This window comes from Pteropus vampyrus, unplaced genomic scaffold (assembly GCF_000151845.1).
Source record: "Pteropus vampyrus isolate Shadow unplaced genomic scaffold, Pvam_2.0 Scaffold170, whole genome shotgun sequence".
NCBI lineage: Eukaryota > Metazoa > Chordata > Mammalia > Chiroptera > Pteropodidae > Pteropus > Pteropus vampyrus.
The window spans coordinates 1999062-2016602 of NW_011888951.1; the positions used below are offsets into that span (position 1 = coordinate 1999062).

The 17541-nt window shown below is 46.6% G+C and overlaps 1 protein-coding gene across 8 annotated transcripts; it reads left to right on the plus strand.

The window, feature by feature from the left end:
- Positions 1–5871: 5871 nt before the first annotated feature.
- PARS2 (prolyl-tRNA synthetase 2, mitochondrial) lies at positions 5872–14404 on the plus strand. Of its 8 annotated transcripts, none has more exons than XR_002782840.1 (4): positions 5872–5960; positions 9979–11540; positions 12311–12379; positions 14287–14404. XR_002782840.1 is itself a non-coding variant. In XM_011370427.2 (2 exons), the coding sequence occupies exon 2, from the start codon at positions 10008–10010 to the stop codon at positions 11424–11426; it is 1419 nt and encodes a 472-aa protein (XP_011368729.1). In that variant the 5' UTR covers positions 5872–5960; positions 9979–10007; the 3' UTR covers positions 11427–12153. The 8 variants fall into 8 exon arrangements, 2 of the variants coding, with proteins under 2 accessions (XP_011368729.1, XP_011368730.1); XR_002782844.1 differs by having other exon boundaries at positions 9979–11342; XR_002782843.1 differs by lacking the exon at positions 12311–12379 and adding an exon at positions 13275–13432 and having other exon boundaries at positions 9979–11342.
- Positions 14405–17541: the final 3137 nt, after the last annotated feature.

A 17541-nucleotide genomic window follows, 5' to 3' on the forward strand; every position in this document is an offset into this window, starting at 1 on the left:
TATGGCTGCTTTCAGGCTACGACGACAGAGTTGAGTAACTGTGACAGAGACCATATGTCCTGTAAAGCATAGGATATTGACTGTTTGGTCTTTTATAGAAAAAGTTTGGTGCCCCTTGGGAATGTTGCAGTGAAAAAAACAAACAAAAATCATACCCTCCTAGATGGAGTTTGCATCCTACTTGGGTTGAGGGAGAGGTAACACAAATAAACCAAAAACTAGGTAAAATTTTAATGTGTTAGATGGTGATAAATGTTATTTAAAAAAAAAAAAAAAAAGGCAGAGAAGGAGTATTGGGAGTGCTGGGAGGCGGGAAGGTTAGGAGTCCTGACTGCAAAGGTGCCATTTGAGCAGAGACCTGAAAATGCTGAAGGTGTGAACCAGGTGGACGTGGCAGGAAAGAACTGCTGGGTGGAGGAACAGCAGATGCAAAGTTAATCCTATACTGAGCACTAATAGGAGCCCTTCGAGTGCTTTACATACATAATCTCATTTAATTACTTAAAAGTCATCATCTCATTATATACTTAATCTCACAAAAGAATAATCTGAATGTATTTCTATTACTACTATTTATACAGAACTTTTAATTTACATTGTTTTGTAATGTTGTTTTCTTGCTCTTCACAGCATTTTGAGAAGGTTACTGACCTCACTGAAGTATAGCCAAAGATCAGAAGGGTCAAGTCCCTTGCCCCAGGTCACACAGCCTGTAAGTGCAGGAGCTAGAAAGCAAACTCAGGTCTGTCTGGATCCAAACACTGTATTCCTCTCTGTAAGCCACTAGCTCTGGAAGGCATGAACTCCACCTTGTTCCACTCACAGCTCATCCAAATCCTGCACCAAAGAGAAAAGTCAAAGACATATTGAAAGGAACTCAATTTCTATCATCCTCCCAGATGAGAGTGACCAGTTAAACTGCTGGAGTCACACCCAGAACTCACAGACATTTGATCATTCCCTCTGGCCTGGGGCACCTATGCTGTGCCCCAGACTTCTAGCTGTGCCCAATGCTCTGCAGAGCTAACCCAAAGCAGGTGCTCAAAGAGGGGCTGTTGTCGTCAGATTAACTATTGCTAAGATTTTGTTTGGTTGCATTTTTAACAGGGCATTCTTAAGAATTGAGGGAATTGTGTAGAATGACATTAATTCAGCAAGTAGAAATTGAGATTTACTATGTACAAAATCTTTTTATGTAGTAAACAGATTTACTATGGCAGGGTTAGAGATGAACAGGACACAGGCCCTCCCCTCTGAGAGCTCGCAGTCTATGGCGGTAAAGAGGAACCTTTTTGTGTGCCCTACATGACCTACTATGTGCCAGGCACTGTGCTGACCTCATTACCTACCTCATTACATGGGCCAACTCCTTGCATCTTCATCACAACTCCACGGGGGAGGACGAGGCACCTGAGCCTCAGGGAGGCTGCATATCTCGCCACAGACATATAGTAAGTGGGTGGCAAAGCAAGGATTTGCACTCAGGTCTGTTTGCCCCCATCAAATGTACGCACTTAGCTATCACACACCTCAGAGAGAGAATGGGCCAGTTGAGAGACTCAGACAAAATTCTGAGGATTGTGGAGCCCCTGCCTACGGGGACTTCAAAGAAGGTTTATCAAAGAGGGTGCCATTGAGCTGAGATCTGAATTTTATCTCCCCCTTTTACTAGTTGTGTTGACTACGGACAAGCTATCCAACCTAAGCCTTGGTTGTCTCATCTATAAAATGGATGAAAGAGTGATATTTTTACCTCATGTGGTTGTTGTAGGGATTTCATCAGAAATGGGTGTAAAGTGTTTAATATTATCCCTGGCACATAGCAAGGGCTCTGAAAATGTGAACAATGATGATGATGACAATAGGTGACCATACTCTTTAATCCTGAGGAATCTTGATAAAAAAGAGGCCTATCTTCCCAGCACCCTTCTGGCCTCTAATCAGTCTAGACTTAGGCCCTACACCCATGAACAAGTGATACTCTCTGGGCCCAAGAAGTCAGAGAAGGATTGGCATCCCACACAGTGGCAGAGCAGGGAATTCCATGACAACAAGATGATGATTCTCTCCTTATGGTGAGCAACGGAGCCATGCAGTTCCCAGAATCAGAATGAGTTAAAGGATGGGACAGATGCTTTCAATTATACCTCTCATTGAACCCTCAGAATACCTCTGTGTGGTGATATTATGATTTCTGTCTTACTGATGAAGAAACGAGGAGGTAACTGGCCCAAGGTTATATAGCTAGGAAGTGGCTGGTGGGATTCCAATTCGAGGCTAGCCTCTCACCTCCAGTCCAGTCTATCTAGATTGGGCTGGGCTAATGGGGCAAGGGTGGGCTCAGGAGTCCCTCAGATGTACTGTCCTAATGGCTCTCTGGGGTCTGTCCCCTCCTCTCTCACCCACTGCCCCAGTCTGGTCCATGGTAGGAGTCCCCATCTTCTTCCTCCTATCTGGATTCACACCTCACTCGGGCCAAGAAACACAACTGACCATGTACTTCTTTGGTATAAAACTCTTCCATTACCTACAGGTCTGCTTCTCACACTCGCCAGCGTCCTCAGCAGAAGAGGTGGCCATAGAATTATAACAAAAATATGTCTAGAGTGGAATGCAAAATGTCCAAAATTTCTCTCAGAGAAGAAGGTGTTTTGGGCTAAGCCTCAAAACAGGTGCGTATATGTTGTGGAGATAGGGGAGTATCATTCTTCATAGAAAAAGTCTCATCAGCCTCAAAGACGAAGAAAACTTGCAGCCTGGTCCATTAGGCCCTGCCCCACTGGCACCCACTGCCTTTCCTCTGGTGCTTCCATGACACCTGGGTATGCTTGTGCTCCAGAACTCTCTTTTTCCTTACAGCCAGTTGTGACTTACTGACCCCCTGACTGGAATGTCTTTCTATCCTGCCTGTCAGCCTGGGAAGCTCCTAGTTATCCTTTAAGATCCAATTCCATTTCCCATCTTCCAAGAAGCCCCCTTGATCCCACCAGCCCCATCCTTGCAGTGCTTGTCCCTCGGCATTTTGCTTTTCCCTCCTTCTTCACAGCTTCTTACCTCAGGCTGCTGAGAGGCAGCCTCTCCAGGAAGTTATGAGCAACGTGACGTCAGGGAGTTCACCTTTAACTCTGCCTTCACTTGTTTCATTCAATACACACTCGGAGCCCCTGTCTGTGCCAGACCATGGGCTCCTGATGCAGAAATGACTCTCTGTCCTCAGAGGAGCTCTGAACTCAGGGAGAAACAAAACATCCATTCATTGATTGATTGATATAGTAAAACAAACAAAAAGCAAAACTCTTTGCTAATCTCCATCTGGGCCAAGCTGTGTGCTCAAGGTATAGAAAAGAGCAAAACCTATACTTGCCCCAGGGGCCCTAGCCAGGGGCCAATAGAAGCCCTAAGGGTGAGGTGTGTCCCCAGGGCTGCAGGGCAACAAGGCAAGTATGCTGTCCTTTTGTGTTAAATGACAATAAATGAATAAATGAAAGAATAAATACTTTGTTCTGTAGGGTTTTTTCCTTCCTGTTTTAGGGAATTTGTGAGTTATTAACCATGAATGAGCTCTGTAAATCAAGACACCCAATAAATGAAAAATTGATTGATGACATGTCACATAGGGAGTTGCTAGCCGCAATAAGGCTAGATTCTGGGTCTCCGCCACCCTGTACTTTCTCAGTGGGGACCAAATCTACTCTGACCATGGCTGGCTTGAGCAGGCTCTGCAGCTGCAGGCTACAGAGCCTCCTGCAAACACGAAGTAAAATGCAGCAGTTCTCAGCCTGCCTCCCAAGGGGGTCGTGAGCATTAATTAGTTACCATTGGTAAAGTGTTCTGAAGATGTGGGGTGTATAAACATAGCAAGTCATTAGGCCTCTCCACACCACTATGCTCTACAGCCTGGGAACTGCTAATTGAGAAATAATTAACACCTCAGGGTGCAGAGGACGGATGCTGGCTTTTCCAGGATTGGAAGGGATGTAATAATGTGAACGGGGAGCAGGGAGAGCTAAGGCTACTTTGGATCCCAAAATACACCAAAGATTATTCACCTCCTACCCCTAAGCAGGAAGCATGGGGAATATTGCCTCAGTAAAACATTTGGGACTGTACTCCTTGGAGAAAGCCCCCACCACAGTGCTAGGCTGCATAGGCTGAGCCACATTCTTAGAGCAAAAGCACTCAGGTCCAGTCCAGCTCTGCCTGACCTAGCTGGTTGAGCAGATAGCAACTGCATGGTCCACCCAAACTGCATTTTCCTCAACCGTAAGGTCAGGATGATAACATGCATCCACCATCTATCCCATCCCTCCACTATGTTGTCTAGCAGCTTCCCTCAAGGCCAGAAAATCCAGCTCAGGCCGCTGGGGGACTATAAAAGACTGATGCCCAGGCTTACCCAGATCGATAACTGGCATCTCAGGGCTGGGGGCTAAGGGTTACATGGTAATTCCAGTTCAGCCAAGGTTGAGAACCAGTGCTTTGACCTGTGTGTCAAGCACTGGAGTGGTGGGAAAAGAAGATGCAAATCATAAGCTATATAAATGTCTAACCAGTGTACTGTATATACTTAAAACTAATAATGAAATAAAATAAAATGCTTAAAAAGCACACCATGCTTCCCTCATACCATTTCATCATTTCCTGATTCCATGCTTGTGATTGTCCTGGTCCCTTTGCCTGGACATTCTACTCCATTCCCATGGCATTCTTGACCTGGTAAACCCCACTCATCCTTCAGGCTCAGTTCCAAGTTCACCTCAGCGAAGCCCTCCTTCTCAGCACTCCTACAGGTTTCTCAGCCCCCATTACACCACTGATCATACCTTGTTGATCCTGGCAGATCCTGAGCAGGCTGAGAGATTCTTAAGGTCACTATTAGAATCACCAGTGTATTGCATGGGATCTGCTACACTTTAAATATTCAATAAACTATAACTGTTATTACTTAGGTAGAGTTATATGATATGCAGCTCTCACCTCAGCACATTTGCACTTGTTGTTCTCATTGTCTGTAACATTCTTCCCCCAGATATTTGCAAGGCTCTCTCATCTCTTCAGGTCTTTGCTAAAATGTCTCAATGAGGCTTTCTTGATCATCTTATTTTAAATTGCAACCTCCTGACCTCCAACTTTCCCCAATTAATTTTTCTCTATAGTAAAAAAGCATCTGATGAATCCTGTCTTTATATGTTTTTGATAATTTTTTCACCATGATTTTGCATTAATTTTCTAAATTAATTACATTAAAATACCACTTCTCTTGGTTGCCGAGTTCTGTGACCTCCCCTCAAGTTTCACTGTATTGGTTTATTGACAGAATGTGAGCTACATTAAATACAGGGAATTTTGTTTGTGTTTTGTCCACTATTCCCAATTTCTACAACAGTAGCTAGTACATGGTTACTGCTCAAAAAATAATGTGAATGAAAGTTTGATTTAATGTCTTAAAGGCTGTCTTGGGCTTTATAATAAAGGTGCCTTTTTCCAATTGTTTAAATTTTTTAATTTATTTAAATTGTAAGCCTGTAAAATAATAGGGTAGATTCGCAACTGCATTGCCCACTGTTGTCATGGTTACACTACTGCCAGCCTTTCTCCTAGTCTGAGAGTGAGGCGGCCCCAGACAGTAGGAGGGAACGCCACACTCAAAACCCGGAAAATAGGCTTTGATGATAGAGTTACACCTCCCTAAATCCTAGAGCGCACTTCCGGAATGGTGCTTTACTTATTGGCGCCCAGACCAATCTTTGATCTTGAGGAGGGCCGAGTTCTCCCTCCTCAGCAAAGCTTCCGGAACACCTTTCACTTGCGTCTGCTGTGAGGTGGGCGAGTCCTCTTGAGCGCGGCTTTGTGATTGGCTAGAAGGACAGGAGGCGGAGCTTTGGCGGGCACGCCCCTGGCGCAGGCGCGTTCGCCCGGCACGGCGGTCCCGTGGGCTGCGTCGGCTGGGTCTGCAATTGGTGAGCGTGGGTGTCAGGGAGGGGTGAGAGACTGGCGGTGGGTGGTGGAGTGAATAGTGGGCTCTGAGCGCAGAGACCTAGGATCCTGCTGTCCGCTTTCCCACGTGCACGCCGTCCTTGGGTTGGGGTCACAGTCATATAAACTTTGGGGTAATACTCATCTCTTAGTCTCATTTTCCTCCATGGAAAACTGAAGGCAGGACTTCCTTGTCTCTCCAAGGTTGTGGCACAGTGTTCCTAGAAGTGCCAGCCCTGGAAAGACCCTCAGAGTTCACCTGGTGGCTGAGCCAACCTTCTCATTTTACATATGGAAAAATTGAGGTCCGGAAAATGTCATGCGACCCGGTCACCCAGCCAGTGAAGGCCGAACCAGTTCTTAGAACTAGGTCTGGGCCTTCATTGTTTTCTGTTTGTTTTTCTTTCCCAGCATGGTTCGTGATGGAGACTTTGGGGGAATTGAAAATCGAAGGCAGGGACTTAGCCTCCAGGTGTGGCCCTGTGCTCTTCTGCCCTGTCTCTTGATACAGTGACTTCACATCTCAGAGCCTCCTTCTTCTGTGAGTTAGGCATAATGATAATAACAAACACTGTATACCAAGCACTGTTATAAGCACATTATGCATAGTTTTCCTGCTTGGATTGCAGGGCCATTGTGAGTCAAAGAACCTTTAAAAAGGCCTGTGCTAGAAGGACAGAGTAGATGCTCTATAAAAATTTACTAAATGATTGAATGACTCAGAGGCTCTTTGCCAGACTCGAGGTGCTGGGCACATTTTTTACTATATTGCTTTCAAGGCATTATCTGAGAAAATTGAAATAATTATTCTCTTGGTTTAAGCTGAGGAATCTAAGGATGAGCACACATTTAGGGCTCGGGACAGAGGACTTAAGGCTCTTATTTAAATTATCCAGGTAATTTCTCATTGCACCCCTTCACTTTGTTCTTCATTTACTAATATAGTTGATCAACAAACAATAATAGCCTAAATATTAGGCATTGTCCTAGGCCCTGAAATATAAAAATGCAAAAAAAAAACCCAAAAAACTTATGAACTCATAGTTTAATAGGGAAATAGGACATGAAACATTCATTCCCAATGCCTGGCACACACCAGTTTCTCCAAACCATGTTTGAGAATTATTCCAGTACAGAATACTATAAAGAAGTGTTTTCAGTGGGAACACAGAGAAGAAAGTGACACTCTGTTTGGAAGGGTTGGCGAAGGCTTCTTGCAATAAGTGAACTTTGAGTGATGAATTGGAGGTACTAGGGGGGAAGTTTGCCTGTTCTTAGAACAATGAGCAATTTGGGGATGTGTTAGGGGAGGGGTAGGATAAGCTGGAAGAGGTGTGTTGGGATAAAAATATGAGGAGGCTTTGGTACAATTCTGAGAAAATTATTGGGGAACCATTAATGGATTATAAACAGGAGAGAGATTGAATCAACTGTAATATGGACACTAGACAGACAGGGTCAAGAATTGTTCAGTTCATTCATTAATAAACCTTTATTGAGTGTCTGCTGTGTCCAGGCACCATGCTGGATCCTGCATGTACAACTTGGAATAAAATATACGTGGTTTTTGCCCACATGTGATTTACAATCTAAATCAGAGTGGGTAAACAGGCTTCTGCAGTGGTGCTCCCAGTGCTGTCCCTGGATTAGCAGCATCAGCATCACCTGGGAACTTGTTAGAAATGCAGGTTCTCTGTCTTTACCCCAGACCTACTGAATCAAACTGGAGGTGAGGCCCTACAATCAGTGTTTTCACAAGCTCTCCAGGTGATTCTGATGCTCACTTAAGTTTCAGAACCAGTGGTATACTGTAATTTGTAGCAAGCGGTACTGAGGGCCTAACCCATCGTTGAGGCAGTAAGGGACAGAAAGAAGGGGGTGGACTTAAGAGAAATCTTGAAGAAAGATTCGTTTGCTTTAGGAAGAGCCAGAGGTGAAGGCACTTCTGGCTTGGGCCTCTGGCCTGAGGTGGGACCTCAAGTGATGGGGGCAGGTGTGAACCACATGTGCCATGCCTCCAGGGCCCACACTTTTCCATGCAGTCAGACTAGGACTCTGACGCAGTGCCTCCCAACCTTTTTCAGGTCCTAGGCCACATAGGAAATGATAATATTTGTCCATTGCATGGAGAAATGGATGAAGCTGCCTGAAGTTCCAGAGGACCAACTGGAGGACTTGAGGCTGAAAGCTAGAGCTGACCACCTGGGGCTTCCAGCTTCCCAGAGCTGAGAGGGATCAGTAACCCATTCACAGCACAGTGCAGGGGAACTTTGCTCCATGGGATGTGCTGAAAATCAGAGGTGCTCACCAAATTTGACAATATAAATCAAGAACCTTGAAAATTTATACCCTTTGACTCAGTAATTCCATTCCTGAAAATCCTCTCCCAAATAGATAACAAAATAAAGACTTCTGTTCTTTGTAATTTATGTATAAGGAGAAAACTGACAACTCTCTGGTAGTAAGAGAATCATTCTTGATATAGTCAATCAATGAATTGTTGTACTGCCATTAGAAATGTGTGAATATTTGGTAAAATCATAGAGAAACCTGCGTACTCATTCATCAGACAGTGTCTAGTCAACCCCTGCTGTGTGCTGAGTGGAGAGCAAGTTAGAGGTGGTCCCTGTCTGCACAGAGCAAAGTGCCTGAAAGACAAGCAGCCCAACGTGCAGTAACTCCAAAGGGAGATTGGTATTTGATAGGGGGCAAATGGGCTGCTGCAGGAGAAGCTGGTCTTTGCCGTATGAGGAGTGGGACAAGGAAGGCATCCTAGAGGACAGGATGGTAATCCTGAGGCCTGAAGGATGGGTAGATGTTGGTATGCAAAGGGGCAGTGTGTTTAAAAGTGAGCATGGTGCAACTGGGACACGGAGAGGGCGATGGTGCGAAGAGGCCCAAGGGGACCAGTAGCCAGCTCATGTGGGGCCGTGGGCACCGTGAAGGTCAGAAGCTTAGACCCGATTTTAAGGGTACCAGGAAGCCACTGGAGGATTTTAAGCAAGAAAAACTGTTACCGTATGTGTTTTGGAAGTGTCCCCTGTGGCTGCAGTGTGATGAGATGATAGTGGCCTGGACCTGGGTGGATGCTGTGGAGGTGGAGAGAAGGACAAATTGAATAGCATGTGAAGAGGTAGGGAGGACAGGGCCAAGAGAGTTGGTGTATGTGGGGCATGGGGGACAGGTATGTGAACCCAGTCTTTTATTTTACACAAAGGGTGGCTTATGGTGCCATTCAGAGTGATAGGAGGTGGGTTTGTGGGGAAGGCGCTGAGTTTCTTAGTGTGCTGAGTTTGAAGTGCATTGTGTTCTCCAGGAGTCAGCACGAGGCCTGACCCGGGAGTGTGTGTGAGAGAAGGGAAGAAGCACACAACATTTGACATTTAAGGGGGGGTGGGCAAAGGGCAGGGCTGGCAAAAGAAAGAGGGAATCATCAGCTGTAGTTGTCTCTGGGCTGAGGGGTTATAGTTGCTTTCGTTTTCTTTTTTATTTCTGTTTTTTCCCAGTTTTCTATAATAACAATAGCAAGCATCGATTGAGCTCATAGAATGTGCCAGATACTGTTCTAGTAACCTTTTATAACTCTTCTAAGTTCCTACAATAAACCGAGAAGGTAGGTCCTATTGCATTGCCATTTTACAGATGAAGAAACTGAGCACAGAGGGTTTAAGTCACATGTCCCAAGCTGTCAGTGGGAAGCCTGCCTGGATACCGGGCTGTTTGGTTCCAGAGCCTGTGCAGTCGCCACCCATTCCTATCTCTCCACAGTATGCTATTATATCTTTTGTAAATGAAAAAATATTGATTTTTTTTTTTTTTTACATGACAACAAGAGGTAAGAGAAGTAGTACTTGGATCTGCTAGGAAATTGGAAATGAAAGGGTTTGCATCTGCAGAATCAGTGGTTATCTTAGAAGTTTATTGGAGACCAGACTGAGCTGGCTACTTCATGCTGTCAGAACGTAGTTAATGCTTATTTGTGCACAACTCATTTTTCTCCAGGCACAGGTGCTTCCCTATGCTGGGGTGGCATGGAAAGGCTGCTAGCAAGATTCAGAGCATTGGCCACCTGCAGCCACCAGCTTTCCGGGTATATCCCTTGCAGGTTTCACCACTGTGCCCCAGGGAGAGGGAAGCGCTTGATGTTGTCCCGAGTGTTCCAGCCCCAGAACCTTCGGGAAGACCAGGTCCTCTCCCTGGAGGGCAAGTCTGGTGACCTGACCTGTAAGAGCCAGAGGCTGATGCTACAGGTGGGCCTGATCCACCCCGCAAGCTCCGGGTGTTACCACCTCCTGCCTTATACTGTCCGTGCTATGGAGAAGCTGGTGCGGGTGATAGACCAGGAGATGCAGGCCATTGGGGGACAGAAGGTCAACATGCCCAGCCTCAGCCCTGCAGAGCTCTGGCGAGCCACCAACCGGTGGGACTTGATGGGCAAGGAGCTGCTAAAACTTAGAGACAGACACGGCAAGGAATACTGCTTAGGACCAACTCACGAGGAAGCCATTACAGCCCTGGTCGCGTCCCAGAAGACACTGTCCTACAAGCAGCTTCCATTCCTGCTGTACCAGGTGACAAGAAAGTTTCGGGATGAGCCCAGGCCCCGCTTTGGTCTTCTCCGTGGCCGAGAGTTTTACATGAAGGACATGTATACCTTTGACTCCTCCCCAGAGGCCGCCCGGCAGACCTACAGCCTCGTGTGTGATGCCTACGACAGCCTGTTTGACAGACTGGGGCTGCAATGTGTCAAGGTCCAGGCAGACGTGGGTAGCATCGGGGGCATGATGTCTCATGAGTTCCAGCTACCAATGGATGTTGGAGAGGACCAGTTTGCAGTCTGTCCCAGCTGCAGCTTCTCAGCCAACATGGAGACACTAGACTTGTCACAAAGGAACTGCCCTGCTTGCCAGGGACCACTGACTAAAACCAAAGGCATTGAAGTGGGGCACACATTTTACCTGGGCACCAAGTACTCCTCCATTTTCAATGCCCAGTTTATCAACGTCCATGGCAAACCATCCTTGGCTGAAATGGGGTGCTATGGCTTGGGCGTGACACGGATCTTGGCTGCTGCCATCGAGGTTCTCTCTACAGACGACTGCATCCGCTGGCCTGGACTTCTGGCCCCTTACCAAGTCTGCCTCATCCCACCGAAGAAGGGCAGTAAGGAGGCGGTAGCCGCAGAGCTCACGGGGCACCTGTACGACCACATCACAGAGGCGGTGCCGTCGCTTCGCGGGGAGGTCCTGTTAGACGACAGGACCCATCTGACAATTGGAAACAGACTGAAAGACGCCAACAAGTTTGGCTACCCCTTTGTGATCATCACTGGCAAGAGGGCCCTGGAGGACCCTGCCCGTTTTGAGGTGTGGTGCCAGAACACTGGCGAGATGGTCTTTCTCACCAAGGAAGGAGTCATAGAATTACTGAGCCAAGTGCAGGTTGTCTAAGCGCCCCCAGCCCACCCCACCCCCTCTTGCAGCCTTGGAGTTCACTCTAACACTGCCTTTGCCTTCACTCCTTTCTGGGGCTGGTCTCTCCAGAACCAGGGCAGTTCATGGAAGGTAAGAATATGTTAGGGAAACCAATTTTTATCCAGTCATTTGTTCAGAGGACTTGTATTTAAAGTCGTTAACTTGGTCCCTTTCTCTGGATTGGCCATGCTGCCACATACAGTCCCTTTTTTATTCCGGTGTGGAAGCTTCATTAGGAGGCAGAGAGGCAAGAAAGGGCAGAGTTCTCATGTTGGCCCTCAGGCGAGTCACTGCCCTTCTGGAAGCTGAGTTTCCCATGTGAAGGATGAGAATGGCCGATGGCCAGGGCCCTCCGGTTGTGATGGTCTGATTACGGGCCAGTTGCTGCGTACCAGGCCCACCAGCCCTCCTCCACTTAGACTCATCCTCTCCCCTGCTGAGGCCTGTTTCTCCATCTGTGACATGAGAAAATGGAACCAGATCTGTAAATTCCTTAACAACTGTTTGTCACTGGCTGGTTCCATGAGAGGCGCATGACAGATCTGGTTCCTCTGATCCTCCTTAGTCTAAGCTACACAGAAAGTTGATTTAATCAGCTAATGACACCCCCCCCGCCAAAAGCGCCTCCAGAGACCAGGCTCTACTTAGGCCGCTCCATGCTGAGATCATGTTGGATTGATTGAATAAAGTCAAACTATTGGGATGGGCCTTGCATGTTCATTTGAAACAGTGGTGACACCTGCCATCATAGTGTAGTGGCTTCCTGTCTTGAGACTCTTCTTTTGCTATCATTTCTGTACTCCTCTCAAAGAAAAAAAATGGGTGGCTGAGAAAGTGTTTTAAACCATTTCTCCCCACAGATACCAGGATAGCAGGCTTCGAGTGCCACAGTGACTGTGTCCTGAGTTGGATCCTAGAGCCACAACCGGGTGAATGTTAAGTTCTCTGCCTGCATTCTGTGGCAAATTAGGAGCAGACTTGAGCCACTACTGCAGTGCCGCCTGCTTTCATTGCTCGTGCTCCCTAGATTAGGGTCTTGAACATGCCCAAATCTAACAAGGATATGTCAAGGGCAAGCTCAAGGCCACCACCTCCTGAAAACATGCCTGACAGCTCCTGGAAGTGGTTTTTCCCCAGCACTCTCCCGGTCAGGCCTGAGGGTGTTCCTTCTTGTTCGGGGCAGCTCCTTGTTTGGTGGCCAGACTCTTGTAGTTGATGGTCAGCACCCTGTGGCCAGGGTCTTAGGCTGATTCCTAGTCTACTGCAGTTCTGTGTTGGCCAGTTGTTCCAGTTGCCACGCAGCTTCCCAGCAGCTTATTACTGCTACTGCTGTTACAGCTTGAGTAACTCCACCCCAAGCACACACCATCAGGTACCCTAATTAATGCATATACCAAGCCATAATGACTCCCAGGCTTACCACTGGAGCTTGGGGGCCCAGCATTCAGGCCAGGAGATGCAGCTTCTGAGAGAAGACTTAGAAAGGCTGGACTGTAAGGCAGGGGAGTTTACCCTTGGCTGCACGTTGGAATCACCTGGTTCCCACACACAGGTTCTGGTTATGGTCAGGGGTGTGGCTGGGTATCAGGAATTTTAAAGTTCCTCAGATGATTCTAACGTGCAAAGTCTATTGAGAGCTCCTAGTGTGTGGGTAGCCGCCTTCTCTGAGCCCACCTTGTAGTTGAGCGTTTCTTTGAGTGAGTAATTTTTGTTGTATATTATCAGACTGATGTGAGCTCTCAGCTTTTAATGGTCTGGTCATTTATTTGTTGGGGGCCTGCCACATGCCACTGTGTTGTGATGCCCTTTTTTACACCCTTTCAGACCTTGAAATTGTACAGGAGGTGCTGTTACTCTCATTTTACCGATGAGCAACTTAAGGATGCACACAGCTTTTAAGTATCAGAGCTAGAATCCAAGTATTGGCCAAAACCTGCCCTCCCCACTACAATGCATGGCCTCTTACTATGCAAGTGATTTCAGTAAGTAAAACTGAATTATTTATGTCTATCTAATTAAGTTAGCCTTAACTAATGAGAAATTAGAATTTGTCCATATGGGTGCATATACTTTTTTTTTTTTAAAGTTTGTGCTCTATAATCTTATTTTTGGAACGTTAGCCAAATGTAAGAACTTTTAAAAACCACCCAATTAATTTTAAACTCTTCACAGATGTGCAAGTTATAGAATGATTTGGGGATGATGTAGAATCATGGAACTTTAGAATGGGAGGAGAACTTGGAGCCTGCCTGTGCAGCCCTCACTTCACAGATGGGAAACAGGCCTGGAGTGGGAATTAACCTGCCACGTACCATCTGACTGACAAAAGGCCTGATTGCAGGCCAGGTGCTACATCCCCTAAATTAGGCTGCTTCCTGTCGATCTTGTATTGAGAGGTCAGGCTAAATCAGTCTTTGAACTACAGAAGCCTCTACATATGAAACAGGTACCCATCCTCTATTTTCCAAGAGAAACAAATACAGAGTACAAGAAATCTAGGTGTTCTGATTGCCAAGCCAGTGTTTGTTCTAGTAGCCAAGATCAGTGTAATTTGGTGGAAAGATCAGAACCTTACAGAGACCTAATCCTAGATCCACCTCTTACCAGGGATGTGACCTTAGATAAATTACCTGACCTTTGTGCATTTCACATTCTTTATCTGTAAGGTGCACTCATGATAATGGTACCTACCTCCCAGGGTTGTCTGGATGTTGGCTGAGCTTATATGTTATGCTTAACTCTTGCTATGCTCTCAGGGAACACTTCCTTAATACTAGGTGACTTAGAAAATGCCCATTGGGAGCTCAGGTTCTCCTGTTAATTTTATCTTCCTTAGATGCTTTACAACCTTCCTGGGAAATGCCACCAGCAAGAACTAAATAATGCCTGCAGAATGGTTCCATCTCCTTAGAGGCAAGATGGACATACTCAAAATAAACTTTCTCCTTCCTAAACTTGCCAGTGCTACTTCTTGCCATGAAATGATGAAATGGAGATGCTGGCGAAATAACAGGTACGGGCTTTATTATCATTGCTCCTTGGGGAGATCTAGAAGCAACTGGCTAGAAAATCAAGCTTAGGATGTAAATCAAGGGCTCCATTAATATTCTGTATTTTAATGGGAGAAACACCTGCTGGGCTATCCATAAAAGAAATCTGTTGAAATTGTCATTTCCTAACTACCTGAATGCCAGGCCTCTTTACAGAGTTCCCACCAAGGTGCCAGAATGCTTTTTAGAATGGATTGTTACACATCCAAGGGCATGTAAAGCTTTGTTTTAGATAGAATAAGTTTTTATAAATGTGGGTAGTTTTCTATAATATGAAAAATGGGAAAATATTTTTATGATGTTATTGCAAACTCAGGGAATTTGCAATAGGGCCTGATCGAAGACTAGGTGCTAAAGGGAGAAACAGTTGGGCATGGAGGAAGGAGAGCAAGATACTTCACTTAATTTAAAATAATGGCTTACATCATAGTGACTCAGACTAGAGGCTTGAGTCAGACTGCCTGGGCCACTTGATAGCCATATGACTTTGTGCAAGTTTGACCTTCCTCATACTCCCTACACTTCATTGGTAAAATGGGGACTACAGTGCCTGGCTCACAGCAGGTGCTTGGCAGCTGCCCTTATATTAAGCCAGTTAGCCTTTTGTACACAGTAGGTGAGTGGGTGGTACATGTGGGCCAGCAGAAGGGGGTGGCACCTTTAGGCTCTCCACATTCAGGCACCACCTTGGTGCAGGTATGGTGTCTACTCCTGTTAAACCAGCAGATCTAAAGACTGCCAGTGAGCTTCCATGGTGAAAGCTTAATTGCTCTTAGCTAATTAAAACTGTAGAGCCAGGAGAGTGAAGAGGAGGCACTTACCAGTTAATGCTAAATGAGGATGCCCCATTTGCAAGAGTAGAACTTACTGCCCAGGCTCACCCAGAAAGCTCGTGGGCTGACCCAGGAGACTCATTGGTGGGGTGTCGGGTGCTGTGGAGATTTGGCTGTGGGCTCTGGCAGGGGTTTCTGCAGACTGGATTCTTCTACTCAGGATGGGGACGTTGCATGACAGTGAATGCCAAGACTTTACCATAATCTTGGAGTGAGCAGGCAAGGGCTGCTTGGGCTGTTGCCAACTTCTCAAAGGCAAGGACCCAGTCTTGTCACTATTAATATCTCCTAAAGGGTTTAGAGGAGTCCTGAATTCGAGTCCTGACTCTACTTTTACCAGCTAGTTGACTTTGGGCAAGTTACCCACCCCATTGGTGCCACTTTTATTATTAAAATGGTGCCATAAAACTATTTGCCTCCTAGAGGTGTTGAGAGGATTGAGTGTGCCAGTCCACATAAATCACCTAGAATGCTGTCTAGTGTATCTTAAGTGCTCCATAGATGACAGCTGTTACTATTGAGCCAGGCTAGCATATGCACTACCTCTGGAATGTGCCTTTCCAAGGCTCTTTGCCTTTGCTCGAAGGCCCACCCACTTACCCCACCCCACCAATTTCTTCAGCTTCATGGCCCACGTTCGTCATGTATGGTGGCTTCCACCCCTCATCTGTTCAGAATTCATCACTCCTTCCTCTGTGTCATCAGTCAGTAGTTATTTGTTGTGCACCTACTATGTGTTGAGCAGGTGCTCTGCTAGGTCCTGGCAGTACAAAAGTGTACAGTTCAGGGTCCCTGACTCAGTTTACAGAGAAGTGGGAAGAACCATCCAGTAAACAATTACAATGCAGTGTGGTAAGTGTAGGGATGGTGCAGGGGCTATGGGACAAGTGGGATAAGGGGCCAGGAGGGCTTCCTGAAGGAGGCAGCTGGGCCTGATTGAAGACTAGGTGTTAAAGGGAGAAACAGTTGGGCATAGAGGAAGGAGAGCAAGTGGAAATAATGTTCCAGGCAGAGGGAACAATATGCAAAGGCCCAAAGTTAAGAGCATGGCAAGATAGGAGAATTAAAAAACGTGTCATCGATTGAACACTTAAGGCAAGCTCTGTTACATGTGCTTCACATAATTAACTCATTTAATCCTCACAGCATCTGCATGAGGTAGGTGATACTATCTTGTTTATATTGTAGATGAAGAAACTGAGGTACAGTGCTTAAGCAAATTGTCTGGAGGCCATATAGCTAGTGAGTCGTGGGGCTGGAATTGGAGGGCAGGCAGCCTGGCTCGAGCTAATACTCTAAGCCACTGCACCCTCCTGACCCATAGCTGAAATGTGTCCAGGATGACTGGGCTAAGGAGGCCAGAGAAAGCAAGCTGCAGAGGTAGTAAGGGGCCAGATCCTGAAGGGCCCTAGATACCACACTATATTGATGAAGGGGAGCCACAGCGGGCTCAGAGCAGAGGCATGGACAGACTTGCTTTTGTGGCTTTATTTTTCTTCACTGGAGCAGTTTCCAGCCCAGAGTTAGATTTATGACATCCACTCAACAGCATGACCTTGAAGGCAGAGGGTGCCTGATGCACTTCAGCCTTGATGCCCTACCCTTGGTTGGTGCTTGTTAAATATTTATAACCAAACAGAATAAAAGGAACACAATAAAGGAGGCAGATGGGCTCTGGAGTGAGATGCTTGGGTTCATATCATGGCTCTGACAATCAGCCATGGCAAGGCTGCATGTCCTCATTTCCTTATTTATAAAGTTGCAATCCTAGACCCAAGACCGGGGCTGTTAAAATGAGAATTCAGGTTTGCACAGTGCTGGAACTCCATGTTGACAGCCGCCATAATGTCTCTTGGTTCCCTTCCTGCCCTTGTGTACCTAACCAGCAAGTAGTGTGTTTCGGGGTAGCTTAAGGGGACTTTGTCCCCCAACCCAAATCTCCAGCTGCCATCCTAAATCCAGAGAGAAGGGCTGCACTCTTGTCCTGTAAGAAGGAGGGGCCCCCAAGTGGTGGGAAAGGCTCTGTAAGTCAGGGATGCTGAGAATGCTGGCGCCTTGCCCCTCTTCTCTCGGCCTCAGTTTCCTCATCTGTAAAATGAGTCGGGGGAGGGTTAAGGCCCTGCAGGAGCTCTGACTCTGGCTCTGCTGGAGTCTCAGCCATGGGCAGGTGGCTGGGGAAGCACTGGGCAATGGCCAGGCCCACATGCT

What these genes read in the sequence shown, in the direction of transcription:
- PARS2 (XM_011370427.2), top strand. Translation starts at nt 10,008, where the DNA reads ATGGAAAGGCTGCTAGCAAGATTCAGAGCATTGGCCACCTGCAGCCAC.